The 26,715-nt window shown below is 46.1% G+C and overlaps 1 protein-coding gene across 1 annotated transcript in view; it reads left to right on the top strand.

Annotated features, from left to right (window-relative positions):
* Nucleotides 1–26,715, top strand: part of CUNH4orf45 (chromosome unknown C4orf45 homolog) — an 83,207-nt gene that overhangs the window by 48,432 nt on the left and 8,060 nt on the right. Inside the window, exons 3-4 of the mRNA XM_041658915.1 lie at nucleotides 3,060–3,118; nucleotides 21,505–21,691. Of these exons, the coding sequence (XP_041514849.1) occupies nucleotides 3,060–3,118; nucleotides 21,505–21,691 (246 nt within the window). The remainder of the gene's footprint in view (nucleotides 1–3,059; nucleotides 3,119–21,504; nucleotides 21,692–26,715) is intronic.

The following is a 26,715-nucleotide window of genomic DNA, read 5'->3' as shown; positions in this document are numbered from 1 at the left end:
TTAGCACTTTGGTGAGCATGGCTACTCAAATAAGTCACAGTGTGTTTGTTAATAAATTAAAACACAAAAGGGTGAGTGTATTTAAGATGACAAGTTTTTGTTTGTGTGTGTGTGTGTTTTGTTTTTTGAGACAAGACAGGGTTTCACTGTAGCTTTAGAACCTGTCCTGGAACTAGCTCTTGTAGATCCGCCTGCCTCTGCCTCCTGAGTGCTCGGATTAAAAGTATGTGCCACCACCGCCTGGCAATAACAAGGTTTTTGTCATGAACCCTGTAACTCTAAGAGAAGCAAAGACTTCTTAGCATTTCTGACAAGAAGGTGTCATGCTTTTGTTATTAAATCTTGAGTAGCAAAAGATCAAAGAAGAGCATCCAAAGAAAATAGTAAACTTACTTTTGAATTAGTGTGTCAACTGGATTTTAGGGAATTGTATGCCAGGGATCAAACGATACCATGACCTTTCCATTGTTTGGAGATCACTACTTCCGCATTGCCTGTTGACTAATGGCCAGCTCTACATTAAACTCTTAACCGACCCCTTCCTTTGTATGGTTGCTTTCTGTATGGGGGTCAAGACTGCCATTTTGGGTCACTTGAGCAAGCAGGTAGATTAGGAGGTAGAACAGAAACAACTATTAAGCAGGCTGGCAGCAAAGCCGTTCTGAGCAAAGCCTGGGCAAGAGGAAGAGGGCAGGATGTGAGAACAGCCAATTGCTGCTGAACGTTCATGGTTATTGCTATTTTTTGAGCTGTTACGAATCTGGCACCTCCTGTCAATATAAATTTTTAAAATGCATTCCGAAGCAGAAGTGAAATACTTTTCTTCTGTTTTCATGTTGTAATTTTCATGTTGTAACCTAGCCCAGAAAACTGAGAAGTGATTGTAGTCCTCAAGCCCTCTGAATATGAACATGACACCCCTGTTTCCCAGCTTCTTTCTAAGACGGGGAAAGGAACTGGAACACAGAGAGCATTCATTCAGGAATAATCCAACATTCAAGCGTACACGAGAGGGTGTGGGATTTCATTCTCTCTCTCTCTCTCTCTCTCTCTCTCTCTCTCTCTCTCTCTCTCTAAATGTGAAACTGATATTTAGCTACCACATAGATTCTCAACTATTTGAGAGCTTTCAGATCTGCTACAGGCCCCTAATGCCAGCTTTTCCCTACTCCACTGACGCATTGGCTAACTCTGCAGAGCTCTCAAGTGCCCACTTAAATGATGATTGACAGCCCGCAGTGCTGCTCCCTTACAGAGTCAGACACGGAGCAGCCAGGCAGCCTGGCCAGTCCCCCAGTCTTTGTCAGTCCTTTTCATCCACACAGAGGGAGTGGAGCTCGTGGTGACTGTTTCCTCTCAGGCCAGGAAGCAACAGGGATCATCTCCACTGATTTTCTTTTTTAAATTTTTAAAACATAACTTTTTTTTTTATTCTCTGGGAATTTCATACCATGCACCCAAATCGCACTCATTTCCCAGTCGTTCAGTATCCGCCCTTCACTCTTGCATCCCCCACCCACCCCATGCCAAGGAAAACTTGAAATAATAAACATTTAAAAATACAAATAAGAATATTAAACAAACAAAAAACAAAACAAAAACCACTTCACTCCTCCGTCTTCCCCACCCCTCCATCACCTCTTCATTCATCTCAGTATCCCTGGGATGAGATCATCTCAGTAGCCCTGTGTATCATCCCCTATTCCCTTTTTGTCCAAACAGCTTTACTTGCAAATGTTCGTTGTATAATGTGTCAGGTTCAAGGCCTCTGCCTTCTGGTATACCGATAATCCCAGACCCTCACTGAATCGCCTCAGTTATCCTTCTGTTGCCCCAGTCATGGAGATCCTGCAGCTATGATTCCCCAGGACCAGTCCCTTCATGGGCTGCAGCAGGACATAGAGAGGATGGATGTTGGAGAGTGCCAACACCAAGTCCTGGATGTGTGTCTGGACAGTAGCTGAGCTGCTCAGTTGGGTGTTGGGATCACTGCCCTCTGAGGGGCAGAGCCAGCTCTCTCTTCCATGGTGGGGAGCCAGACCAGCTCAGCATGGCCCTAGTATATCAAGACATTGTTCAACACTTGGTTTGCATGAGCCCTGAAGGCAACATGGACAATACACATCAACAGATCCCAGCTGCCCAGCTGCATCAGGACCATGACATGGTCACCAGCAGCAGCTTGAGCCTACTTGTCTCCATGGCCCTGGATGGCACCTCAGGCCTCACAGATCCAAATGGCCTCAGCAGCAATGTTATCCCTGAACTCCAAATTGGCCCGGGGTGTTGGCCCAGACCCTGGGCAGCTGCACAAGCTCTCAATGGTAACAGGAGCCGAGCCATGGACATCAGTACAGATGCTGGCTGTGGCAGGACTATGGACACAGACCCAACCTGGCTGCAGCGTGGGCCCTGATGTCACTACGGCCCCAGGTGGCAGCCCAGACCCCGGGCATCTGAACAGCCTTTTGTGCTAACAGGAACCATGGACATCATCCCATGCCCTGGCTGCAATAGAGGCACAGGCCCAGACATGGCCCTCCGCTGCAGCTCAGGCCCAGACACTTCCATGGCCCTGGGTGGCAGCACTGGTCACTCAGATCAACATGGCCCTGCAGCAGCACGTCCCTCGGACCCCAACAGGGTCAAATGGTGGCCCAGAACCCCAGCATCCTTGCGGCCTTTGGTGATAACACAGACCCATGTCTAGGCCTGGATGTCACCATGGCCCAGGGTGGCAAGCAGGCCTCCTACATTAGCCTGTTCCTCACCCCCTTCACCTCTTCAGATCTGCCTCTCCCCACAGGACATGAACCATTCTGCTCCCCCTCCCACACCCCACCATATATTGGCTCACCATTATGGTTTGTCTTCCCCGCTCCAGGGCAAGCGACCCCGGTGAGTGGCACCTACTGATTTTCTTTCATCTGAATTTAGCATCCCTACTCCGTTTTCTAGCCTGACTCCCCTTAGAGGAGGAATATAGATGCTCACACTTCAGACACGTGGGTCCCTATCTACCAAAGAATAACCCTGAATTAGTTTTTCTCCTTTTGCAGCTTGGAGAGCTAAGTCTTTATGCGAATGACAAAGTAACCCACCGTTATCAAAACCCATGGTAAGTACATGGGGATGTATTTTAAATGGGTAATGGGATTCTTTCCTAAATTAGGGACGGCTTATTTTCCCAGTCTCGAAAATCACGTTATCATTGTATTTTTATTACTTCATGTAGATTTGTGTGACAGAAAAAAAAAACCCACAAATTTGTATTTCTAATGAACAACATAAATTTTACTTTCTGCCAGCCTAGTTAGGGGAAGGGACAAAGCAAAGTAACATAGTAAAGAATGTGCTAGATTACAGAGTGGGAAAGAGATGCCAGTCTGTACGTATGCTTTCTGTGGGAAAACACAGACCTGTAGTTGAAAAGCCCTTAGTTCATGCGGTTGGCCTAGAAACCACAATAATATGTAGCCTTGGTTAATAAGCATAATTTTACTAAAGTCACATAATGGGTTGAATTCATGTTGCCTTAAAGTAGCCGCTAACAAAAATTAAACCTGTGTAGCTCCAGGTGTGTTAAATTACGGGGAAAGAGTAAAGATACTGGGCTCTTGTCTACACGGAGCACAATCCAGATGCCCGAAGAAAAGGCCACATTAGAGATAAAATAGTGTCATCTCTATGGATTTATGGGGGAAGGGTTTCTCCAGCTTTCATTCTTGAAGGATATAGTTATTGGCACGTACAAAAACACGTTTTGTCTCTTCTATTAACGTAAAATATATAACATAGAAAGAGACTTCAAGCCCTCTTGTCAAAAGACTATTGGACGGCAGCTGGAAAGACAGCTTCGTAGTTATGAGTACTTCCGGCTCTTGTAGAGGACCTGGGTTTGGTTCCCAGCACCAACACAGTGGCTCACAACCATCTGTAGCACTGGTTCCAGAAGACTTGATGCCCTGTTCTGATCTCTGAGCACCAAGCACGAACATGAGTCTCATACATACATGCAGGCAAAGCACTCGTGAACAGAAAATAGAATCAAATCAATACTTTAGAAAGTCGATCAGGTGCCGTCCAGATCTTCCTGCACAACATCTGTGATTGGCTAGGCACAGCTGCTGCTCCCATGTCAAGCCCCATAGGAAGAGTCACACCGCAGTGCATGAAAAGCACGTGTTCTATGTGAGAAATTCCTTTAAACAGCATTGCTTGTGTCCACTGTTTCTCCGCAAAGAAAACTAGCAGAGAGAGGCTATCGGACACCGAGGACGCCTTTAACAACTCCTGGTGAGGAAGGTGTGAATGTACTAATAGAAACACCTTCTTAGCATCTGAGAAACACTGCAGCTGCGAACAATATTCCTAGAGAGGAAAGGCTACCTTTATTTCTAGGGACGATTCCATGCCTAGCACCAAGTCATAAGGATGAAAACTGTTTATGAAAGAAAAAAATCCTTGTCCTTAGAAGATTGTGAAAGAAGTTGGGAAAGTGAGCATAAACGGAAGAAGAAAAAGACAAAGCTCAGTCTGCCTGTGTGGCGACTGTGTTAGTGTCCATTACTATGACAAAGACCTGAGAGACAGTCACCTGTCATCCTGGCTCAGAATTGTAAAGGCTCCGGTAATGATCAGTTAGAGTTGTTGATTGAGGCAAAGCTGTATATCATGGTGGAAGTCTCATGGTAGAGCAAAGTCATTTCTTCATAAAAGAGAGAAGAAAGAACCAATGTCCCAAGATCCAGTTTAGGGCATACACCCAATGGCCAGAAGACCTTTTAGGAGGTTCTAGGTATTATCTTTTTTTTCTTCCTTTCCCATTCTCTTTCTTCTTACCTCTTTTTCTCTTTCTTCCTTCTCTTCCTCCTCCTTCTCCTTCATTTTTGGGATCCTAGGGACCAAGTCCGGGGTGTTCACCATGACCTCCCTTTATACGACGTTATCATTGTATTTTTATTGCTTCATGTAGATTTGTAGGAGACAGGGGGGTCAGGGACATTACATGAACCCACAGGAATGGTTAGCCTGCCACATGGGAACTCAGAGAGTCTGAGCCAACAACCAGGGAGCCTGCATGGACTGACCTAGGCCCTCTGCAGATATGTGACATTGTGTAACTTGGTCTATTTGGGCAACCCCTGGCAATGGGAGCAGGGGCTGTCCCTGGTGCTACCGTTTAAGAAAAGCGCATCCAACTAGAATCCATGCCTGGATCCCAGGAAGTTCCAGGTGAGTGGGAAGGCAGGGGATAGACTTGCTGGAAACACGTGGACCTGTCTGGAGCATTTGAATTTTAATCTGCAAACAGAGTGAGCTCACTGGGAGGGGTTAAGTCGGCAGGAACGTGATCTGTATCCTCTTGCTAAGGTCACTCTTAGAAAGGTGGAATGCTGTGTGGGAAATGGGTGGGAGGTGACAGGAACAGTCGTGACAAGATCAGCTAGGAGACATTTCACTTGTACAGACCCATCTTGGGTCTCCAGACAAGGCGAAATTAAGTGTGGTTAGAGAGGGCTAGGACTCAGCTGAGTTTTTCAAGAAGGTAGACTGTGGATCATGAAGAGAAGAGCCAATGAGCACATACATACCTTAATTCCATAAAGCATAGTTCATGGTACCAGAAGGCTCCTGGTAAAGAAGCCGAATCACCAAACTAATATTTCAGTCTACGTTGGCTGATCCCACGGATTTACGCTGGTCTCTGGGCTTGGGTGTTTGAAATAAAAATCTTCCTTACTGTCTATGTTGTGCAGCCAGAACTAAGAACCCCAAGATTAGACAGAGGGAAGAAAGTCTGAGCCTTGGGAGCAGGGTTTCTCACACAAGGGCCAACTACATGGAAGACACTGATGCAAGCCAGGGAGCCTTCCAGCAGGTACTTGAGACCATTGGAGGGGGGAACGGTGAGCCAAGAATCCAAGAGAGAGCAAGGAGAGCACAGCCGAGTACTTGAGACCATGGAGGGGGGAACGGTGAGCCAGGAATCCAAGAGAGAGCAAGGAGAGCACAGCCGAGTACTTGAGACCATGGAGGGGGGAACGGTGAGCCAGGAATCCAAGAGAGAGCAAGGAGAGCACAGCCGAGTACTTGAGACCATGGAGGGGGGAACGGTGAGCCAGGAATCCAAGAGAGAGCAAGGAGAGCACAGTCGAGGCACCCTTGCAGCCACCAGGGCCGCGGCAGGGTGGGTAGTAGCATGGTTTGGATCAGTGTCACGGTACTGCGTGCTTGCCCATCGGCATCTTGGAGACAAGAGTCTGGTCTGCTTCTGAGACAGGCTCCCTGTCGTTGCATGTTCGCCCTCCCTGTTAGACATAGAAGCATTTCTGTTTTTTGCTACTTCCCGTACACTTAACTGTAGAAGGAGCTGCGGGCTGCGTTCCTGCCACCCAGCTCCCAGCCGCCTGGCTAGCTGATGCCCCGAAATAATTACACAGAAACTGTATTATTCTTTTAAACACTGCTTGGCCCGTTAGTTCTAGCCTCTTAATGGCTAATTCTCACATCTTGCCTAACCCATATTTAGTAATCTGTGTAGCACCAGTCTTACCCCACCCACCTATGTCGGTGAGTTACAAATCAAAATAAAAGAGTAGGGCATGGACATGGATGGGAAGGAGATGTTTGGGGTTGTTGAGGAAGCACGAGAGGGTTCAGACTACACTGTGTGCATGTATGAAATTGTCACGTGACATGGGGGGAAGGAGATGTTTGGGGTTGTTGAGGAAGCGCGAGAGGGATCAGATTACACTGTGTGCATGTATGAAATTGTCACGTGACATGGGTAGACTCTTCCTCGGGATGAGATGAAAGCAATCAGTACAAAGATGAGATGCAGTATAAAAAAAAAATTCACAATATGTGGCTAGCAGAGCTGATTCCCCCAAAAGGTATAACAAAAAACTTCAAGATATGAAAGAGAAATGCGGAAAACATATAGACATTAAAGTTTCTAATACTTGATGAATCAAAGGTCCAGAAAGTGACCAGGGGAAACAGGAATGAGAAAAACAAAACAGTAATTCAAGAAAATGCCCCACAAGGGGATGAAATGACTTCCAGATTGAAAGCATTCATCAAATGTTACTAAAAACGAACGCATGGCACGGAGGTGTCACTGAGAAACTTCGTGATGGTGAGGAGAATTCAGGAAGCAACAGAGGAGAGCGGGTATGTCCAGGAGACCAGGAGACATTAGCAGCACCTTAGCCGCCCCATCTGCTGCAGTGTGGCCCCCAGAAGTAGACAAGACCTGCCACGTAGAATTCCATGTTCAGCCAGCGAGCATGTGAAGAGAGAAAAAAAAAAATGGGTATTTTCAAAATCGTAAAACTAAAGGCTGTACCATCAAGTATTTCTCTCAGAAAGTGGAGGGGACGGTATTATATAGCCAACAAGAGACACAGGACAAAGAAAGGACACAAGTTGGGAGACAAGGTACCAACGAACAGGGCAGCCGAAGTGTTTACTCAGATGCTAATGAAAAGAGCCTGGAACGCAGCCAGCCCAGGACCTGGAGAAGCATCCGTGCAGACAGTGCAGGCAAAGTGGGGTCCTGCAGACAAGGGGCTCATAGCTGCTTTGGGGGGAAGAATGCTGGAAATAGTAGAGAAAGGAGGGGGTGTTTTAGTGTGATTTATAGGCATTCTGTTAAATTATTATTTAATTATTTAAATTCCTTTGTAAAAAAAAAAGATTAAAAAGACCATTTTAAGTGCATGTACAAATACTGTACTTGACAAAAATAATAATCAGTATAGGGAAAAGAGCCATAGAGCTGTATTCATTGGAACTCCTAAGTTGAAAAAAATTTCCAGCTCAAACAAACCACGACTTTTGGTGCCAAGGAAACATTCTCAGGCCTGAAGAAGGGAGGCTGTCTGTGTCTTCAGACAGGTGTACGGTATTCCTTATTTAGCATTAGCTGGGTGCCATTAGGACAGCGCCTGTTATTCCGAAGAAACCCTGCCAAAACCAGTTGTGAAGCTAGCAGACTTAATGACAGCCACTATTTAAAAACGTATTGGGAGATAAATGTGCGCTTGTTTCATGGAGTTATTTTCTTCAAAACATCCATGAATTTTGGCAGCTTTCTATTTTTAATATTTTTAAGACTGTCAGTGTCTGGAGCATCGAAGAGATTTTCAGAAACAAAGCAGCAAAATTTTGCCATTTCTTTCTTATACAACACCTTGTTTCCTTTTTCCTTTTAAAGTGTTTCTACTTCTGAGAATGACATACATGTATGCAATGAAATGTGATCCTACTGACTCCGAATTTTCACCCTCCAGCTCTTCCTATAGCCTCGCCAACACATCCCTTCTCAACGGGGCTGCCCATATGCGCATGGGTGTGGGACCGTCCAGGGCAGCATGGGAAACCTACTAGGGGGAGCACCCTCAAAAAGGAATGACTTTTCCCTCCCCCAGCAGCTGTTTCCCCCCATAGCTCCTCAGTGAGGGGTGGGGCCTGGAGCTCATCCACCCATCAGGGCTGGGATTTCGGCTGGCTTTCCCGAGTGTAAGTAACCATAGCTGCTATGAGCTCCTGATTGCTAATCACAGAAGACAGCACCCAACCCTTTCCCACCCTGTGGCTGGTCCATTCTTCCCAGCTCCTTTTCTGTGATGTACCCCGAGCCTGGGTGGTGGTGGAGGGGTTAATGTAGGATATAGATGTCCCTTTCAGGGCTGAGCTCTGGGTCTCTTTCTCTTAGCACTGTGACCAGCTCTGCATCTCCTTGACTGTTATCCCCTGCTAAGAGGCTTCACTGGACAGTGGACATCAATGCAGATATCTAGAAAGCCCTTTGGCAGCATGCTAATTTCTCAAAATAAGTTCGGCAGTTGTTTTGAGAAACCATTATCCATTCTTATGCTGTCTCTTTGGGTCTCTCTCACCTAAAACCTTTCTCCCTGTTCTTCTGTGCCCCCCTTCTCCCATTCTTGCTTCTGTTCAGGCAAGTGCTGGGGAAAGATTTCCCTGGAAGCTTATCTGGTAGCAGGACCATCCCAGTCTCCTGTGGACAGGAGTCCTTGTTGGTGTGGATTATACATTCAAAAATTGGCCAAGGGGCCAAGGAGAGACAAATCAGTGAGAAAAGGTGTTTACAACCAACCCTCAGGCGTTGGCTTCAATTTCTGGGACCCACAGAGCGGAAGGAGAGAACTATCTCCCTGTGTTGCTGTTCTTTGATCTCCACACATGAGCTGGGTCATGTATTTTCACACACATACCTTACACACACGCATACATATACATACACACACACAAACACGCACACTTAAATGCAATAACAATTTTAAAAAAGAAAGAATAAAAAAAAAGCCAAGTGCTAAGTATGGCACCAGGCACTTGCTAGCCCAGGGACTCAGGAGACAGCCATAGCTTCCACCATCCCTTATTTCACAGGGCAGGATCAGTTGGATATGTAACTGATGATTTAATTACAATCCCAGGGCAGGCCGTGAGAAACCAGTGCGGGATGGCTCTGCGTGTTTGCTGAATGAACGAATGTCCTCATCATCACTAGAGCAAAAGGACAAGATGCACTGGCTTTGAAGGGCTACCCGTGAGAAATAAAGGCAGATAACTAAGGAAGAAGGCAATGTCACTCTAAAAACTTACGAGTCTATTAGTGCTTGCCTAAATGAGGAAAATCCAGTTCATTTCAGAACATGGGGTTGCGCAGACAGTGGGAGTTAAACCTATCTGTTGTAGATGCTAAGAAAGAGGGACTGTCTGTTCCCTGGCCTGCCCTCTACCTCCTGCCGCATCCCAGACACGAGAACTGCTGCAGTCAGGCATTGCACGACTGTTCAGGGAGCAGATGCAGGACCTTACAAAGTGGTCCATGGCGGTCAAAGCAAGGAGCGCAATCTATAGATAAGCAGCTGCACTGAAGTGTTAGTCCCAAGCCAAACAGATTAGGACAGAAAAGAGCTCAGAGCAAGCAAAAGGAAAAAGGAAAAAAGGAAGGTTCGGTGTGGGTGGATCCTAGTTTCTGTTGCTGCAATAAGTACTGACCAAAAGCAAGTTGGGGAAGGAGAAGGAGTAATTTGGCTTACACTCACTATCTGCAAGGCAGCTGGCAGTAGGAACAGTATTTATCCCTCATGCATGAGCTAGCTAGTGGGAACCCATTCTGTATGGTGGGATGCCATGCTCAGCCTTTTTTTTTTTTTTTGGTTTTTCGAGACAGGGTTTCTCTGTAGCTTTGGTGCCTGTCCTGGAACTAGCTCTTGTAGACCAGGCTGGCCTCAAACTCCCAGAGATCCGCCTGCCTCTGCCTCCCGAGTGCTGGGATTAAAGGCGTGCGCCACCACCACCCGGCTCATGCTCAGCCTTAATGGGGGGGGGGGGGCATGGTCTTGCCCTAATTTAATATGCTTTTAATAATTCTTAAGAGTACAGTGCAACAGTAAAAGTCTCATGACTCTGCCCTGTCAGGGAATGATGCGAGAGAATTGGCAGTCTGGAGAAAGGAGGTGTCTGGAGAATTCAAGGCAAGTCTGAGATAGCTACTAAAGAGTGTGTGATCAGCCAGAGGCCCACAGTTCTGTCTTCTCCAAAGGACTGCTGGAGACCAGAGACCAGAGGCAGGGAGGCTGGATGAGGGCAGAGGCCAGAGGCCAGAGACCAGAGGCTGGAGGCTGGAGGGAGGCTGGAGAGCAGAGGCCAGAAGCCAGAGGCCCTGTGTTCACATGAACAAGGTTTTCCACTTGCTCTAAGAAAACATAAGCTACCTTGATGGAGAACCCATGAAAACCTGAACCGGGAGCCATAGGGTATAATATTTTAGTAAGCATAATATTACAGTTACTCTTCGTAGCACATAGCCCACAAAGCTCCAGCTGGCCTCAACAGTGAACAGCTTTCAAAGCGAGATTAATTAAACATATACACAAATGTTTACAGAGTCTGAGGAGGCGAAAGTGAGACTGTAGAATTATGGTGGGGGTTTGTGTGCCACTCAGCACCTTGTCTGTAGGTGCCGGCTCTTGTGCATGCAAGATTCTCAACAGCATCCTGTCCGCGACCGCTATCATCCAGATTCAGTTTCGTCCCGCATCTCTTGTGCTTTTTTTTTTTTTTTTTTTATTCTATCCCAAGTACGAACACACAGAGAACCAAGGGATCTGTGCCTTGAAGAGCTTACTTAGCAGGGGACCGGTTAGGGGCAGGGGAGCAGACGCAGACGAAATAACTCTACAGTCGATGAACAGCGTGCAGCAATAGGGATATTTGAAGTAACTGGTATTTGTGGGCAGATAGTGTACTTGGTGCTGGTTCAGATAGTAATAACCTAACAGTTCAGTATCAGCTACAACAGGACTTTGAAAGACAGTGGAAGCTCACATCGGAAAGTGTAACTTTGGGCAGGAACCAGTGAGTCTAGACACAGCTCCCAGAATTGAAGGACAGGTAGGGTCAGCTTGGGAGCAGCTGGATTTAAAGTCCAAAGGGCTGCTATTTATACGGGCAATTTGCATGTTCAGACAAACTCCCTTTGAACACAATTATCATGTATTTGACAATAAAACCAGGATGTCTCTAGTCTCAGAGGCAGCCCGCGAAGCTGGCAGGGTTGATGTAGGATGCCGTGACTTGTTTTCTGTCTCGCAGCCCAAAGGCTAACTCATTAAAATTCAAGGATGGATTACATGGTGGGTGGCAGAACAAATGTCTTCTTCACCCAGCAGAGCTGAGGCCTTGGAGACATTTCTCCCCAGAAGCTAAGTTGCTCTTTGCAGCTGTTCGGTAAGACTCTGCCGAGGTGGTGCCTCCCCCTCAGTCCCACCTCAACACATATGGTCATGACAACATCAAGAACAAAAACAGGAAGTCCGCGTGGCTCGCGGCCATGGTTAGATCATTCCTTATACCAAAATAAGTCATTTTAAACATAATTTTTTTTAAACCTAAGGTATTTCCAGTTCATGGTTTAACCCAAGGACAAGAACTATTCCAAGGGATTGCTTTTTCAGTGCTGGGGATCAACCCAAGGCCTTGTGTGCTCTAAGTAAGCGCTCCCCATCCCTCCAAGGGATTTTCAGCACTACAAGGGCACTGGGACTTACAGATGGTTTTATCATCTCTACTGGGTTGTACTATTAGAATAAAAAGAGCATCACAAAGCTCGCTGGAAATCATGGTATTTTTACTCTGATCCTGTTGTGGATGTATCACGGGTTAGGGCCGATGAGCAACCATATGAGATTCTCATTTGAACATTGCTGTTTTGAAAGAGTACCAGGATTCTAGGAGGAGGGGGGGGGGGGACATTACAGTTGGGAAAAGAGATGAAAATCCCTGAATTTTATTGAAACATTACTCATCATATATGCACAGGACAGTGTGCACTCACGCATGCACACACACTACTACTACTACGTGGATTGTGTATGCGTATATTCCCCCCACATTCTCTTCACTATAGAGACCTAGACATAGGGGGCCAATTCAGTAGCTGTGAGCTCCCTTGGAACTCAGACATTTTCAGTTTGTTTGCTTGTTTGTTTGTGGAACTGGATGCACTAAGTAGCTTAAGCTAGCCTTGAAGTCACTTTCGTTCCCCTAGTTGGTCTCAGACTTGATATAAACTCTCGCCTTAATCTCGCGAGCGCTGAGATAACAAGCAGTCACCCTCCACCGGGATTAGTACATAGATTATTTAAATATCTTTGCACCAAAAAGAATCGGTGCATTCTGGAGAAGCGGCTAACTACGACTCTGGAGAAGGAAACAAACAAACAAAAAAAAAAAAGATGATCCTGAAGCATCTCAACAGGCCATGCAGCAAGACCTGACAGACAGCAAGAAAGCTGTCCAAACCCACTGTAGAGCTAGTGAGGTGGCGCCGCAGGTAAGGGTAACAACCGTGTAAGCATCACTACCCGAGTGTGCGCTCCACGCCTGCCTAAAGATGGAAGGAGAGACCAGGTTTCACAAGGTAGCCCCATGACCTCTGAAAATGTACACCTATATCTATTTAAAATAAAAATAAAAAAAAAGCAACAAAAACTCCCAAGTCCCAAGGGAATGGAGGAGACATACTTGGAGAGATTTTTATGGACCAGGGATAGAGCAACCTGGTTGCCTAGCAACCAGGAGGCCTTGGGTTCCATCCCTAACAGCATAACAAATAAATGAAACAGTATAGCGGCTCCGTTGGAGCACTCCAATGAGCCAACTTTTAAAACGGTAAATAAGGGGAAATAAGTATGAGTTCCACTGCTGCAATAAAAGCTCACCACTATCTAACCGCACAGAAATGCCAGGTGACTTTTCAAAAGGAAACCTAAAGCATCCAGCCAATGAATGACAAAGGAACAAAGAAATGAAGCCACCATCACCTTGCAAAGCCTAAAAGGTTTCTGCATGTAAGCGCTGGTGCTCAGAGGCTGCCGGGATCATGGCAAGCGGGGTCCTCGGTATGTGCCTTGTGAAGGGAGTCCTTCTCTGGATTTCTTTTAGTGACTCTGAGGGTGCTCATACACTATCACTGAACTCCTCCCCGCTCTCCTTTCCAGATTTATACAGTAAAGAGATTACTTTAGTACATTAGAATATGACAGTCTATGGAGGTAGACATTCAATTCAAATGTCATTGAGAGTACTAACTAACCCCACCCTATTAGTTGGACTTTAAAAATTTATTCCCCCTCCTCTCCTGTTCTCTCTCTCTCTCTCTCTCTCTCTCTCTCTCTCTCTCTCTGTGTGTGTGTGTGTGTGTGTGTGTGTGTCTTCCTCTCCACCCCCAGTCTCTCCCCTCCACTCTCTCTCCCCTTAGGGGATGGGCAGAGGTTGATGACAGACAGCCTTTGATAAAACATGAACTAACTGTTTTGTGTGTGGACTGCTTGTTCATTTCCCTGCCACCCAGACCTGAATAATCACACAGAAACTATAAAATTCCAACACTTATTGATCTATTAACTCAGACTTCTTTTTTTTATTTAAATTTTATTTATTTATTTTTTTTAAAAAATATTTATTTATTTGTTTATTATGTGTACAGTATTCTTCCTGCAGGCCTCATTACAGATGGTTGTGAGCCACCATGTGGTTGCTGGGAATTGAACTCAGGACCTTTGGAAGAGCAGGCAATGTTCTTAACCACTGAGCCATCTCTCCAGCCCTTATTTATTTATTTTTTGTATTTCTTTATTATATATACAACTTCTGCCTCCATGCATGCCAGAAAGAGGGCACCCAATCTCATTACAGATGGCTGTGAGCCACCATGTGGTTGCTGGGAATTGAACTCAGGACCTCCGGAAGTGTAGCCAGTGCTCTTAACCTCTGAGCCATCTCTCCAGCCCTAACTCAGACTTCTTATTAACTAATGTTTACATCTTAAATTAATCCATAATTCTTGTCTGTGTTAGCCACATGGCTTGGGATCTTTTATCAGTGAAGCATTCTCATCTTGCTTCCTCTGAGTCTGGCTGGCAACTACAGACTGAGCCTTTCCTCTCCCCAGAATTCTCCTAGTCTGGTTGCCCTGCCTATGCATCCTGCCTGGCTACTGGCCAATCAGCACTTTATTAAACCAATGTGAGTGACAAGTCCTTACAGAGTGCAAGAGCATTATCCCACAGCAATGAACCACAACCACCATCAGTAAAGCACCGTGACAATAAGGGTACAATAATGCCATGAATACCTTGGTGGTAGCCATCATCTCTCTAAGTGGTTTTATGGCCCATGCAACAAGAGGAAAACTATGCCTGGTATCGGAAATCTAGGAAACTACAGGGCACTAATGAAGGCATGATACTGAAGAAGAATCTACAGCTGCCACTTTACCAAACTCTTACTAAGGTAGCAGAATCCCTAACTAGAATGTAAATTGATGTGGGATTTCCCTCTGTATGCTGTGATTACCACTGGTTAATAAAGGAACTGCTTTGGGCCTATAGCAGGGAGGAGTCAGAGAGAAGCCATGTAGGCCCGCTGGAGCCAGATGGAACTTTACCGGGTAAGCCACAGCCACGTGGCAATACACAGATTACTAGAAATGGGTTAGATTCAAATGTAAGAGTTAGCCAAGAAGAAGCTAGAGCTAATGGGAAGTTGTCAAATGGCCTCGGAAAAGAGTAGCAGAAGATGTGGTATGGACTTTTATAGGACAAATATCCCAGCTTCTTTTCTTTTTTTAAGATTTATGTATTTTATGTGCATTTGGTGTTTTGCCTGTGTGTATGCCTATGTAGGGGTGTCGGATCCTCTGGGACTGGAGTTACAGACAGTTGTGAGATTCCACGTGGGTGCTGGGAATTGAACCCAGGTCCTCTGGAAGAGCAGTCATTGCTTTTGACCACGGAGCCACCTCTCCAGCTCACAATTTCTTTCATGAAAGATAAATTAGGCATTAATAAAAAGCTCCCGAGATCATCACTCAAAGAGGTGTGAGACTAATTTGGACTTCTTGACAGTTCAAAAGTTAGGAGACAGCTAGACTTTTGGATGGTGATTATTTGGTGAATATTGTTAAGGAGGGGGTGTGTATAAAGTATATGATGTCATGTATTTTCTATCAGTGAGATAGCATGTCCTGGAGGGGACTGGTAATGAAGAGAGAGGGGAAATAAGAGAGCGTGTCAGTCGATGCTTGCGAGGTTGAATCATGAGAACTGGGCTACGGTCATTTTGTCCATTGTGCGCACTTCTGTTTCATAAAGAAGTAAAATAAAGTGCACTGCCTTCCACTGCAGTTAACGCAGGCACAGATCTCCTATCTGCAGAGAGGAACATTCTCCAAACCAACACCAAGAAGCTACAGCAAACATGCTTTTCCTTTCTTCCCCTGCCACTCACAAAGAAGCAAGGGATGGCCAGGAAGTACTAGCATAAACAGAGGAAGCCTGGGCTGCTGAAGCTGGCAGAAGCCTTGGATAGCCTATGTGCCAATGTTAGGAGTGACACAACATTCCTAATAGGGGACCCCAGACAACCTAGCATGGTGAATTTTATTACGTATTTGGACACCTGTTCTGAGCACATGCATGAAAATTCTCGATGCGATGGTCACTTCCTGTAAGTCACTTTAAGATACTGAATGAAAAGCGATCAGCGCCTCTGTGTGTCTCTACGTCGCAAGTGAGTTCTTGGCAATGGTCGTTTCTGCAGCATGTTGTTGTTCTGCACCAGAGGACTGATTGGAGGAGATTGCATAGCTTGCGTAGGGGAAGCCCAGCTGGAGTCCAGAAGGGCAACCAGCAATGTGCTGGTGACATCATTACTCACATTCTGGAGCTCGGGGAAGGAAGCCAACCTGGGAAATTAATGAAGACGTGTTCACGCAGGGCATAGAGACGATTCTTGTTTCAGTGCTTTATTTCAGTCTAGTGGAAGAATGTTTAACAAGCCTTCAAAGTAAAGTGGTCATGCTTCCTGGGAAATAAAAGCAATCAATCAAACTCAAATGATCACAACCCTAGATTTGATGCTTACACGTTCAGGATTGAACAATCTCTTCAAGGAAGCAGAGTCCAAGAGAGTGGGTGCTTTGTTCCGAGAGGGAAAATGAAATCTGTACACCCACTGCCTCTTTCTGTTAAGAGATGCATTCTAATCATTTGGATGTTTGCTGTAGTCAGATGGGCAACTTGGGGAACCCTCTTGTACTTGTTTGAGGGAACAATTTGATTTTGATCTTTTCAACAGGATAGATTTTGTGCTACATGGGATTACACAATTTTGTTTATATTTAAATAATCTCTGCTCTACCTGCCTCTTCAAGATGATTTCTGCAAGCCGTTTCATAAATCTGTCTTTTGAACTATTAATGATATGAAAACCAGACTTTTTTTTTTTTTATGTGGGATGGAGAAAGCTTCTAAGAAAGAACAAAGAGTCGCAGGTGAGAAGATGGCTCAGGAAATAACATGCTTGCTCAGCAAACAGGAGAGCTAAACTGAGTGCAGATCCACGCACAAGCCGGATGTGGCAGTAAGACACGTAACCACAGCACAGGGGAGGGGAGGGGACAGAGGCCATCAGAGGGTCAGACATGGCAGGATCCCCAGGGCTCGCTAGCAAGCTAGTGTCTGAGTTCAGAGACTCTGACTAAACACAATTAAGGTGGAGAACAACTGAGGGAAACACTCCACACCGATCTCCGGTCTCCACGCAACATGTGTACACACGTGAACACGTACATGCATAATAACATAAGCACAGATCCTCCATGCTTCATAGGAATGACTATATTGAAAAGCTAACATTCACATAATCTCTTAGTGCCCATTTCACTTGCTTCTAGGTACAGCAGAAAAGCATGCTTATTCCTATCCCTGTGCGTATCTTTGTCTACACGACAGGGACATCTGGATGTATGCTCATACTGTCAAATCTGGCTAAGGCATTTACCATTTAATGACAGAAACAAGACATTGCTGACATTGAGGGAAACAGCAACAATAAAACAAAACCTGAAGGAATAGCTTGCCAAGAAAGCAGGTCCTCACACCTAAGGGTCACAGTATAGATGAATGCCACCCTTTGCAGAAGCTACAGATACATGAGGGAACCTTGGGGTTACCAACTGTCTCATCTTGTCTTAATTTTTGATTCAATATTACTTTTTGGCCTTATATTAACTCAAAGATAGACCCTCGGTTTTTCTGCCATCCCGAAGCCCAATCATAAAAACAAGTACAGCACATGCCTTCCAGAGAACTCTGTAAGTCACTCAGGATTTTGCCTATTAAGCACAACTTAGCAGGGTGGGTAGTAGAGCTGGAACTATTGCTCATCAGTGAAAAGCATTTGCTACACCTACAGAGGACCTGGTCCAGGTCCCAGCACCCATATGGATGCCCTCACAACCATCTTTAACTCCAGCTCCTGACAACCTCTTCTGGCTCCTTGTGTACATGGCATGCACATGGTACACACACACATTTAGGTAAAACATGCACACACATAGGAGGAGGAAGGAGGAGGGAGAAGGAGACGCTTCTTGGGACTGGAGAGATGGCTCAGTGGTTAAGAGCATTTGCTGTTCTTGCAAAGAACCAGCGTTCAGTTTGAATCATGTCATGAAGTCCACAATTGCCCATAACTCTAGCTGCAGTACTCTCTTCTGGCTTCCGTGGGCAACACTAGTCACATGCACATAGTCACAGACACACATAGACACCTAAATAAAAATAAAATAAATTACCTTTAAAAGGAGGATAGCTTCTTTCTACAAGCCCTTTTCTCTTCCCACCAGGATAACCCCTTTGCATTTAAAAGTTTCCCTACTAGTAACTGTCAAATATGCATATTCTTTTGGTCTGGTTATCTATATATGTATGTGTAAAATACATATATATATATACGCATATATACATATATGTATACACACACATACATATGCCCTTCATGTTTTTAGATGATGTCTATGATAGGCCACTGATCAAGGGTCAAATAAGTGTTCTCCAAAAGATGAAATGTTTAGGGAGCCGAGTACAGCAGAATCATAAGTGATTTCGGGGTGGTGAGTGAAGATGGAGATCAACTAAAATAAAAAGGTCGGACTCAACTGCCTTACACTATGGCCGGCACTTATTTGGAACATCCTAGAGTCCTGCTTCATCCTTCAAAGCCCTCACTCCTGAGGGCTGAGTGGTGATGTCTGGCTGTATTCAAGCCCAGCCTGGTCTCTGGTGCTGGGATGAATAGCATCCACACTAAGGGTAGGGAGGATCTTCTCAAGCAGCCAGCACCTCTGAAATCTTACCCCATCTGTTGCTGGTCATCACGGCAACCCCCCATCTCTGCCCCAACCTCCTATGCAGGAGGCTAGGTTGAAGGCAAAGATGAAGGAACGTATCTTAAAGCTCTCCCTGAGGGGATGGTAAGTGTGGGCTGTACCATAGATGCTAAAAGATCTGAAGAAATAAAGGTTTCCCTCTAAGTGTTCCAAGCAGAGAACAGAGGGAAAGGCCTGTTTCTGCATGCGTATCCCACAACCTCCCACCTGCCAGTTGGGTTTTTTATTACCTCCAGAAGCAGAAAGTGGAAGCATTCATGATTCCTGAGGAAGCAACCACTGAAGGAGTCAACAACCCAAGAAAACAGGTCCTTAGGTTCCTCAGCAGAAGCTAGGAGTTCACGCACACATAAGTACCTCATTTCACGGTGGTGTGGAGAAGGCAAAGCCCCGAAGGGGAGTGTCCCTATTTGAAACTCAAGCGAGTAACTTACAGCGCTATGCTCAGGTGGGAGGCTGACTCACTGGAACTTCAAACCAGCCACGTTGTAAATTTAACCTCAGAACCCAAAAGACGGCCTTTTAAGAATTTAGTAGAAGTATTTTTAGGTCGCCAGACAGAACTCACAAGATGTGGGTCGGGGCAGCACGCAGAAGAGAACGGGTGACTTCAGGCACCGTGGGTGCTGGGCACTCTGCTCCAGAATAACCAGCTGTTTGAGTCATTTGACGAAAACGGTCGTTCAAGACAGCTATTTGACTGACATACCAAGGGGTCACCGAAATGTTTGCCCATGAATCAGAGCAGCCACGGAGTCCACAGTGGCCCTGGCTCACCCCAGGCGGCTAGACGCCTGGAATCAGCTCAGCCCATCCTCAAGGCCCGTCTTCAACACCCGGAGTGTTTTCTTTGACACAAGTGTCCCCATGAAAACCAAGTTTGTCCTGTCAGTTTGAGACGCCTACGTAAGCAAGGGCCAGCCAGTCTTCCCTCAGCACGGAGGCCTGTTTTCTCTCCTCAGCCCATTTCTTGATATTCAGGCTGCTAGGAAAAAGTTGGTCATCGCTGAACTGGCAGTTACAGAGGAAAACCCAAACATGGTTGTGTGATAAAAATAATTTAAATAGCAAAAGAAACAGTCGATCTAAAATCAGTTCCAGTGTTTTCGTCAAACTCCTCCTGGAGCGCAGGTCAGCTGGCCTGGCGCCTGTAGAAGCAAACAGGAAGAAACTGTTGCGGTACCAGGTAGGGACTGACAGCCAAGGGTGTCCTCTGACAGACACACCAATGACATGGTACATGCATGCTCACACACACACACACACACACACGCACACTTGTGTTAAAAGTGTGGCTCAGCAGTTAGGAGCACTTGGTGCTTTCGCAGAGGACCTGAGTTTGGCTCTCAGAACCCACAGGGCAGCTCACAACCATCTGTAACTCTTCTGGCTTCTGCAGGTCTTGCATGCACGTCAGCACACCTCTAGATACCGAGGAGGACAGTGTTCAGGTCAGAAAGGCCTGAGTTCACCCCGGCCTCTCACTCTGCTGATCTTAAAGCAGAGGAAAGAAAGGCTGACTTTCATCGCAACCCGCCTGCCGGGACACAGCCACAGACCTCACCGCATCGGGCCAGAAGCCCCACTCATTCAGTGAGTTTCAGAAACTCTGGCCATGAGAGGCTGACCCCTGAACTAAGCGAGCACAGACAACACTTGAGATACAACCAGAGTCATCGCCGGACAACAGCATTGCCGCGGCCAAAAGCAGTAGATAGAGTAAGATGTTCTGGAAGCTCAGCAGAATCCATGATAAACAGATCCATAGCCATACACACCAGGTCAAAGTTGAATGGCAAACGCAAAGACAGAATACGGAAAACATCTAAAGGATGGGGACACGATGCATAGAGACCCAAAGCTGCCTTCTCAGCAGAAACTGGAGACCAAGGCCAAGGAAAGGTGTGGGACTCTTCCTTCTATGCTGCTCAGTAGGGAGGTCCCAGAGGCACCCCAAACTGCACAGGCCACAGGCCCAGTGCTCTTGGTTGTCCACCAGAACTGGATGAGAAGATCCTGTTTCTGAAGAGGCTGTCATTTGGGTTGCAGGACACCGAGAAGTTGTAACTGCCTGCTGGCTAGGTTTCAAGTGCTGGAAGGCACTAGGCAGGATGCTGGGGAGAAGAACAATTAATAATCTACCCAGTTGTGGAACCTACAAGTTACACCACCAGCCTGCCAGGCAAGCTATACCACTGGCCTTAAAGGGTGACAGTTACGGAGATAACCGTCTACTGGTTGGATTGAAGCCCACTCTACAGACCGATACTGTAAACCTGACCCAAAGACCATGGCTGGGAGATTTGCTTGCTAAAGTATCTGAAGCTGGACTTTACAGCCCTGCACTTTCTGGATGTCCAGGAAACCTTCTCAGCCATCACACACCCAGCAAGCAGTCTCACTAGGTCTTGGCTTCCTTTTGCTTTGCAGCATCTTGCACACGGGGTTGACTGGGCTCTAGAGGCAATGGGGGGCTGGGCGTGTTTAGGTCAGGCATTCCTGTGGTGGGATCTTCCTGGTATGTCCAGCAGCTGGACATCTGGAGATGCAGAGTGGGGAAACAGGCAGAACCTTCTTGGTGAGAGGCACGCAGGCCAGGTTTTCAGATCTCCTTTGCCCTGTGGCTAGAAGTTGCCTCGAACAGTGAGAAATGAACTAATGTGGACCATGAGAACAGGCAGCTGTTTCTAGATCTTTTCCCATATGACCCAACTAACTTGTTCCTCTCGCAGGCAACCGAAGCCTTCAGTCTTGGACAAGCAAGGAGGAAACAGTCGTGCTTTTCTTGCCTGGAATATGAGTGATTATGAAGATTCCCAACAGAGAGACTCCCAAAGGGCTATTCTCGTTAAACAGAGTAAATCGCCAAGGCCTTCCCTGCCCTCCAGGCTGCCCAAGCTGCCAAGGAAGGAAGAGAAGGTAAGCTGCCATTTTTCTGATCCATCCTAGAAAAGTCACACTGTGGACTCGAGAGCCATTTGATTCTAATAGTTTCATAGTTCCCCTTCACTTATAAAACCAGATTGTAGTCTAGATTTCCTCTCTAAGTGTCCCGATGTAGAGAGCTGGGCATGAGTCTCACCGTGTAAGAAAACAGGAGGGTGTGTGGTCCCATTCCTAGCAGTGTTTATCCACCACATGGCTTAACCTGGAGAGGATGGTCAGGCCCCTAATTCCCACAAGCTGAGAAAACAGCCTGTAGGATGGAGGCAGACCTGTACCTCCCCCGAGAACCCTGCACATGCTCAGAACGTTTAGAACCAGCTCCCGCGCCTGGCTCTCCCCTTAGGATCTGCAGCATCTTAGCAAGTTGAGTAATTTCCTTACATGCTTTTAAGAATAAATAAGATGGGGACAGCAGGTAGCTTTCCTGGGAAATCTGGAGCGTGAACAATGAGGAGCAAGGATGTGTCATCAAGCATCCCACCATGGTTTTCAGAGGGCAGTCTCCTGCCTTGGCCGCCTGGACCACCCCACAGCACGGTGCATTTGTCATTGCTCAGTGTTTAAGACGAGGTTTGACAAAGTTTCTATGACAGAAAGGAAAACAGAACAGCTCACACCCATTCAGACGCCTGTTTTGTACACGGGGTGCTGTCTTGCTTCCTTGAAGAGACCTTGGAAGGTTCTAGCACAGAACTTACCCTGTGCCCAGAGAGCCCGCTCATCAGCCATCACCCTTTGATGCTTTCTGCCAGGGAGCTGGACGCATCCTCTGGGAAGGTCCTGGCCCAGGGACACTGTGTGAAAAATGGGAGTTTAAGGGCTACCGTCCCAGGGGGGCTGACTTTTGGGCGGGCAGTGACTGAGGCAGTGATTGACATCTGTGTAATGGAGAGTTGGACCAGCTAGATTATCAAACTCATTTTGAGCATGGTCACACATTAGTTCCAAATGCTTCCTATCACCACTAAATCTAAACAAAGATTTTACATTTTGCATTAAAATTTTTTGCTTAAAAGATTTTTACTTTCAAATGGTTTAAAATTTAGAGAAAATTTTGCAAGAACAGCAGAAAGCCCTTCTTTTATACTCTTCAGATCCATCAATTAATTTTAATTGCTTTGATGTATTTTCTCCCTCACTACGAATTTAAGTATATGTGTACTTATACTTTCAAATATGTACTATTTGAAAGCAATTGCAGGCCCAATGTCATTTTATTTCTAGACACTCCAGGACGTATTTCCTAATAACAAAAATCTTCTCTCATATCACCATGGTTACTGTTTAAAGATTTAGGTCTACAATTCACAATCAAATTTCACTGAGCCAAGACAGCATGCTGGGGTCACACATCACAATTAGTTACGTGCTAAGTTTCTCTCCATTTGCGTCTTCGTCTTCATCTTTCGTGGCACCCGTATCTTCCAAGGCTGTGGGCAAACTCAGGCTGCTTTCTCCAGGTGGGTTTGTCTGCTGTCTCTATGCAGGCTGACTCAGACTGTGTAGCATGCGTCGGGAACCCTGGCAAACAGCCTGCCAACAGATGTGGGTTGAACTCATCCCCGCTGAACACAAGCACATCCCTTCTTTAAAAGAAAATAAATACTGTATCGTTCAAAATAAACTTCTCTTCAGGCAGGCTTACGCTTTAAAATTTCAGGATACATTAGAAACGCGTTATCCTCATCTGTGTTTTTGGAGGATCTCAGAGTTGTGGATATTTGAGAAAACTCCCACCTTCTTCATGGTAACCCCTCTTCATGGACTTAACTCCAAGCAATCGTTCTTACATATTCAAAAGCCAATAATGAATACAACATGGGAAAAGCACCCACAGGGCACCGCCCACTCGGGCAGTGCTGAATGCTGGCAGTCATTACTGTTCTAGAGAGGTTGAGAGTGTGCCGAGTCTCCCAGGCTGGCCTCAAACTCACTACATAGTTGAGGATGACCTTGAACTCCTGATCCCTGTGCCTCCACCTCCAGAGTGATGGAATTACAGCTCATGCATCCATGCCTTTCCCATTCTTACACTCTAAGAATCATAATTGTACCCAGAGCCACTGAGAAGTGAAAACTGTCCTTGCGGTGGTGTCCTACTTACCTTAGCTGGAGGGAGGAGGAAATGGGATGTTTACTTGTGCTATAGGATGTATTCTCTATTTATAAACTTGAGGGCTTAATGACATTATTTGTAAAAGGTACAATTTAGGGTGCTTAACAGTATGAAGTATTCTTGTACACATTTACATAGAATGCACTAGCAAATGTTTTTGGAATTCAATTGGGCAAATATGTTTCTCCAGTTAAATTCCTTTCTTTCCAAAAATTACAAACATCTCTCAAGTTCTCTCTTCTCTTCCATTTGTAAATCTTCCATCTTGATTTTTTTTCTTCTCAATAGGTAGTGACCTAAATGTTGGAAAATTTACAGGCACAGACCCCTTTGAACACCATTCATTTCTATTTCCTTCTCAGCTTGCCAGTATTCTTGTGGTCTTCTAAATTCCAATGTACCAATGCCTAATGCATTCTTTTTAAAAAAAATCTTTTACTTGATGCATTCTTTCTGTCACTCCCTCAATTCCTTTGAGCTCAAGATTAGATTCTCAAATGTTAATGTGCAACAAACCCCGTGGAGACCGAATTCAGATGCAGATTATGCATGGGTCAGCAGCAGGTCTGCAGTGGGTTGGCCATTCTGCATTTCTGTCCAGTTCCCGGGCAACATGCCTTGTGGATGATCTGGGGACCTTGACTACTAGGGTGCCAGAGGATTTGACCATGAATTGAATTTGGAGATAGAACAGAGGGAAGTGGTCGGACAAGGGGAGGGAGACTGGGAAGGCAAAGCCAACAGCACTGGACTGTCTTCAGGAAGATGTAAGTGCTTCAATATGGCTGCATATTGGAGTGAAATGAAGCTGGGCTCTGTGGAGTGTGCTGTGTGGTCTCACCTACTCAGGAGGCTGATTAGGAAGAATCATTGAGTCTGAGAAATTGGGCTCAGGTTTGGTGACACAGTGAGATCCTGTTTCTTAAAAGAAAGTGAGCCAGTGGAGGAGGCTTGGTAAACAAAGGAGGAGTCTGAGGCAGGAACCTGCTTGGTTTATACTGAGTTCAGGGCCAGCTTGAGAAACTTGGTAAAACCCTGTTTCAAAATTAAAAAAAAAAAAAAAAAAAAAAAACGAGGCTGGGGATTTAGGTTAGCAGTGCCTAGCATGCCTGATGCCCTAGGTTCGTTCAATCCCCAGTAACAGAGTGTGTGCACCTGTACAAAGAGTACCTGCTGATGAGGCTGGGGAGGAAGCAGCTAACTCATGTGAGTCCCATAATGCTAAAGCCCTTGGGGTTTACTGGGCTGCTGCTGTTTTAAAAAGAGAGGGGCAGGATTAGCACTGTAGAAAGGTTTGGAAGTCAGCACCGATGAGAACTGATGAGAACTCTTGGACATGAAATGGAGGAGAGTCCCACTGTAGAAAGGTTTGGAAGTCAGCACCGATGAGAACTGATGAGTCCGGGGAGCATGACACCACCCAACTGAAAATAGGAAGGACTGGAACAACGAGGGGGAGAAGTGATAAGGTTTGAGACGGAATCAGATCAGCACACTCCAGGGACGGGGAAACAGGCTATTAGCAGAATGAGGGGGGGTATAGGCTGCACCCTCAGAGCTCAGTGTGAGGGGACTGGAGGAGCCGGGTAGCGGAGTGGAGTAGAATTTCACAGTATGGAGTTAATTGTGCTTTTTAAGTTAAAGATATTCAAAAGTCTAATCTAAGCCAGGCCTGGTGATTCATGCTTGTAATCCAAGCACTTGGGAGGTCAGAGATAGGAGGGTAGTCACAAGTTCAATGCTAGTCTGGTCTACATAGCTAATTCTAGGCCAATAAGGGACCACACAGTAAGGTCATCAGGAAGAGAGAGTGGGGAAAGAGACAGAAGAGGCTACTTCCTATCAATCACAGCTGTATCTGGCTCCCTCCCAAGACCATTTGAATGGCAAGTACCACTGGGTTGAACTCTTCAGTACCTGGATCAATCATGGACCTATGCGCACATTTGGAGAGAAAGAGACAGTAGTGTTCATCATGAGGAACTGGTTTGTGTCATGGTAGGGTCTAGAAAATCCATAGTTTATACGGTTGGCTCTAGGGCTGGCTAGCAGGCTGGGGCCAGCAAAGACCAATGTGCAGTTGGGTCTGGAGGTGATCTGGATGCTGACTCCTCTTCCCAGAGGTTGGAGAGAAGGTCTGCTCTTTCCAAGTCTAAGTCCTTCTATCTTCTGATTGAAATACCCTTACGGCATGTCCTACACTGGTATTTGACCAAGAGTCTGAGAAGAATGGCCTTGCTAACTTGACACATGAATCTCACCATCACGGCACCCATCTCACCCAGTTGTGAGGATTAAACGATACAAGAAAAATACATCAGTCATCCAACAGAAGAGTCTAGGCAGGAGGAGACCATGGCGGAATTCAGACTGTGCTGTGCATATACAGCCTTTGTAGAGGGCTTATAAACAGAAGCTGGGACCTTCCTTCTTTATCCCAGCGTCAGAGGTCCACTGAGAGAGAGCTGAGAAGGGACACTAAGAAGATACTGCAGCCCAGAGGGCTGGGGCTCCATGCATGGCTACAAGGGGGAACCCCAAAGTTACAAAATATGAGAAGGGGAAGCCCCACTGTATTCTACGCCTGTCCTGTAGAAAGGACCCGGCAGATGCTTCTCATCTGCCCTGTGTGCAAAGAGAGGGTTCAGCTACCGAAGACTAAAACCTGCAGAGGACAAGCACGCTGGTGCTCATGTGGGTAAACTTCACACAGTTGCCAGGGTCTTGTCCTACTGAAGATATGCTATGGGGCTCTCAAGCTGTGGCAACATGCCCTCCCACTCCCTCCGCCCCAGAGCGTGAAAAAGTTGCTTGCTGGTCGTGTGAGAGTCGTTTACCACCATTTGGGTTCTGGGGCTCTAACACTGTAAGGCTTAGCAGC

This window comes from Microtus oregoni, unplaced genomic scaffold (genome assembly GCF_018167655.1).
Source record: "Microtus oregoni isolate MIOR12 unplaced genomic scaffold, Mior012 000010F_ref0000083, whole genome shotgun sequence".
In the NCBI taxonomy this organism is placed as follows: Eukaryota; Metazoa; Chordata; class Mammalia; order Rodentia; family Cricetidae; genus Microtus; species Microtus oregoni.
Note: the sequence above shows the minus strand (reverse complement) of the source record. Positions and strands in the feature narration are given on the sequence as shown.